This window comes from Pteropus vampyrus, unplaced genomic scaffold (genome assembly GCF_000151845.1).
Source record: "Pteropus vampyrus isolate Shadow unplaced genomic scaffold, Pvam_2.0 Scaffold8, whole genome shotgun sequence".
Classification (NCBI taxonomy): Eukaryota; Metazoa; Chordata; class Mammalia; order Chiroptera; family Pteropodidae; genus Pteropus; species Pteropus vampyrus.
This window is the reverse complement of record NW_011888789.1, coordinates 6,444,837-6,448,938: the sequence shown is the minus strand read 5'-3', so window position 1 is coordinate 6,448,938 and position 4,102 is coordinate 6,444,837. Positions and strand designations below refer to the sequence as shown.

The window sequence follows — 4,102 nt, the reverse complement described above, 5'->3', positions numbered from 1 at the left end:
CTATAGTCATATGACTGTTTTTCAACAAATGATGTCATTTTCATAGATGATGTCATCTAGGAAGAAAAGAAATTATTGAGTGTCTTACAGTATACATTTTTACCTAGTTCTCAGTTGATACAGTATAAAATGGCACATTCCAAAAATTATATGCAGAGAGCAATCCTTTTCTAATCCTGTGTGTCCATATATTCCCATGGACACCAGCAATTAAAGTGTTTACTGCCTTGAGCTCAATCAAGGTCTAGCATGATTTTAATATGATTCTTTTATTGTCCTGTAAGGTTGTGGCATAACTGATTTTATGTAGAACAGGTAGTTCTCATTTCTTAACTAGTTGCTTGGCTCTTTCTCTTCCACGTTGAGTATAGTATCCACAGTTATTCCTATGTCCTGCAATGACCAGCCTCCCTCCACTTCCAGAGGCCTTCTGGGAAAGGAAGTAGAAAGGCTGTATAGGGATGTGTGGTACCCAATTTTCATCATCCAGTCAAACAGGACCTAAAATAAAAAAAAAAACACATAGTTATCAAATACTGTACACTCTTATGTCCCTCAGGATCACCATGACATTTTACCATTTTACAGAACTTTCCTACCTTTCAAAGGAACTTTCTCGAGTGTAAAGAAAAATAGTATGCCATGGATTTTGAGATATGAATAACCTTTAACACATTTTGCTTAAGGCCTAGGGACTACAGGCACCCACAGACAGCAGAGGCATTTAACAATTAGGAAAGCCCCAACCATAGGGGATGGAAAGATTATTCAATACAAAGATTGAGAACAAAAGGTTAACATTTGGGAAAAATAATGATTTAGATCATAATCTAAGCCACATCAAAATCACTCAGGAACTTGGTCACAAAGGACATGTGCAGGCCCCAGAGACTCTACCTTATGATAACATGATTTTCAGTGGGTCAGCCCTATGAATTCATAACATTCCCTGTCATGAATATTCTCATAGTAATTGTCCAAATTTTCAATTACTATTGCCTAAAAGCAACACTGTTTTTGTGTATGCCAAAGAAAGGTCTGTTGCTTTAGGAAGTTGTATGACCTTAGAATAAATACTCATAAATGAAACTAATGGCCCCAAATATGTATTTTTATATATTTTAAAGATATATACTGGTAAATTATTTCATAGGAACACAGGTCTAAGTTACATTCACATGAACGATTAATGAGAACTCCTGTTGTCCCCACACACTGGGCAAAACTGGGTACTATTTTTTTTTTTTAATTTAGTTTCAAGTATACAGTACATTGGTTAGACGGCTATATAGTTCATAAAATGATCCCCCCAATTGCACCCTCCCTCCCCTGACCCTCCACCTAGACAACGTATTAATGCTAACTGCATTCCCTGTGTCGTGCTCCCCATCCCCGTGACCATCCATCAGCTACTAATTTGTACTTCTTTAGCCCTTCACCTCATTCTCCCAGTCCCCCAAACCCCCTTCCCCTCTGTCCGATACCAAACTGTCCACAATATTTGTGAGTCTGTTTTTGATTAGTTTGTTCTTTTTATTCCTTAAATTCCTCATATAAGTGAAATCATATAGTGTTTATCTCTCTGTCTGACTTAAATACCTTCTAGGTCCATCAAAGCAATATCTTTTTTCATCCCTTCCCTTTTCATATGTAGGGGTCTTGTTTTCTTATCCTTTCAGCCACTCTGTCTTTTGGTTGGAGCACTTAATTCTTTTCCCTTTAAGGTACTTATTGATAGGAATATAGTTGTTACCATTCTTTATTCTTATTTTTTGATACATGTTTTTTCTTCTTAAAGAAGTCCCTCCATTTCCCGTAATAATGCTTTGGTGGTGGTAAATTCATTTAGCTTATTTTTGTCTGGGAAACTCTTTATCTGTTCTTCAACTCTAAATGATGGCTTTGCTGGATAAATTATTCTTGGTTGTATATCCTGGGTCTTCATCCTGTCGAATATTTTTTGTCAGGCCCTTCTGTCCTGCAGTTTCTTTTGAGAAATCAGCTGCCAGTCTTATGAGTATTCCCTCATATGTAATTATTTGTTTTTCTCTTACTGCTTTTAATAGTCTTTCTTTGTATTTAAGCTTTGCCATTTTAATTATGATGTGCCATGTTGTGGGCCTCTTCGGATCCCTGATTTTTGGAATTCTCTGAACTTCCTGGGGTTTTATGTCCATTTCTTTCACCAGGTTAGGGAAGTTTTCCATCATTATTTCTTCAAACAGCTGTTCAACATCTTGATTTTCTTCGGTTATGCTGATCGAATGAATATTTGGACCCTTAATAATGTCCCATGTGCTCCTTAAATTATTTTTATAGTCTTGGCATCTCATCTCTTGCCATGCTGATTGTGTGTCCTTGGCTTTCCCGTCCTCTAGATAGGGCATTTGATCCTTTTCTTTATTCACTTTGTTTATTCCTTTGTTTATTCCATTTAATATACTTCTCATCTTAGATAATGTGTTCCTCATTTCAGACTCGTTCCCTTTTATAATTTCCATTTCCATTTTTATGATTTTGATCTCTTTGTTGAAGTTCTCACTGAATTTATCTATACTTCCCATAAGTTCATTGAGCATCTTTATAAACAGTGTTTTGAACTCTGCATCTGTTAGATTACTTGACTCCATTATACCTGGATCTCTGTTCTTCTCTGTCATATGGTTTCTGCTTCTTCATCTTCCAATTTTGGCTGCCTTTCCGTGTCTGTTTCTATGTACTAAGCAAAGCACCTAAGTCTCCCAGTCTTATTAGTGTGGATTTGTGAAGTAGCTGTCCAATGGCACAGTCCTGAGAGGGGTACAGCTACAGGCCAAATTTAGCCCAAGCCTCTTCTCCTCCGGGACCACCTGTTAAGATTGAGCAAGCAATCCACAGATGCTGTGCTTACAGTTGCCTCAAAAGGCCATGCCGGAAACCGAGGCCAGCTGCCTCCAGTATGAATCTAGGCACTGCTCAGCAAGGAGCATCTGACTTGCTGAGGATACACCTGGATGTGGCTTGGGTGGGGCCACGAGTTAGGAGAGGCGGGGTTTCAGGGACTCCTCTGGGCAGAGCAATCTGTTACCCAGTTTGATGCTGCCACAGCTATGACGGTGTTGGGATGGGGAGGGCTCAACAGAGGAACAATGGATACTGCCAGCACTTCTGTACAGAGTGAGTCTTGCCTCAGCCCTCACTCTGACAATGTCTCCCTGTTAGTCCCTGGTACCCACTGAGCACAGCCTAATCGGCACTGGTGCTCAGAGTGAGCAGGTCCATAACCGCGAAAATCCGTTTGTGGATGCGGCCCCTTTAAGAGGCTTCTGCAGATGCTGCTGCCACAGCCTCCGTCTCACTCAGCCACTCTGGACCGCGCAGCCCTGTGTCCCTGCCCCGTCCTACCTTCTGCCATTGCAGGCTGCTTTCTTGGATTTCTCCCTAGTTGTATGGCTTGTTCATCAAGAGCCCAGACAATTTTTCCTTGAGGCTGCTCCTTGTTTCTGTCACAACTTTGATTTGGTCACCAGAGGGAATGAACAGAGCCTCTATCATCTACGCCTTTTTTTTCTCCCTGGGTACTATTTTTTTTTTTACTCTTGAACAATCTGATAGGTAGAAAATGGTGTCCCATTTTAATTATCACTTGTCTAATTCTAAGTGAGGCCAGGCATCTTTTTCATATTTTTATGTTACTTGGTGTGGACGCCACGCCTGACTGGCCCAAAGTCTGGCTGGGATCCAGGCCCGTGACTTGGAATAGGACCCCAGACTTAGAAAATATGTAAACATACTTCAGCTTATTGTATCACGCATGTGTGGCTGAATGCCACTTTTGTACTCTGCTATGTGAAGAGCCATGCGGTCCCTGGAGAAGAAGGGGAGCAGGATAAACGTGCACAAGACTGCGTGCCACGTGCAATAGACTGCACTCCCCAATAGAACTGCACTTCCCAACAGAAGTGCGGTCCACACAATAAAGTTAGTGCCTGCCGTTTCATCCTCATGTCTGCCTCTTGTGCATTCTTCCAACTGGGCATCACATCTCAAAGCTTCTGGGTCAGCTCAGCAATACCCCTGACCCTGACCCTGACACTTGGTCTTTCTTCTTCAGGAAATTTTT

The 4,102-nt window shown here is 41.0% G+C and overlaps 1 protein-coding gene across 2 annotated transcripts in view; it reads right to left on the bottom strand.

Annotated features, from left to right (window-relative positions):
* Positions 1–250: 250 nt before the first annotated feature.
* The window catches only part of UBXN8 (UBX domain protein 8), a 24,547-nt gene continuing 20,695 nt past the window's right edge, over positions 251–4,102 (bottom strand). For both annotated transcript variants that reach the window (XM_011371944.2, XM_011371935.2), the window contains exon 8: positions 251–501. In XM_011371944.2, coding sequence (XP_011370246.1) covers positions 334–501 — 168 coding nt within the window. In that variant the 3' untranslated portion in view covers positions 251–333. The remainder of the gene's footprint in view (positions 502–4,102) is intronic.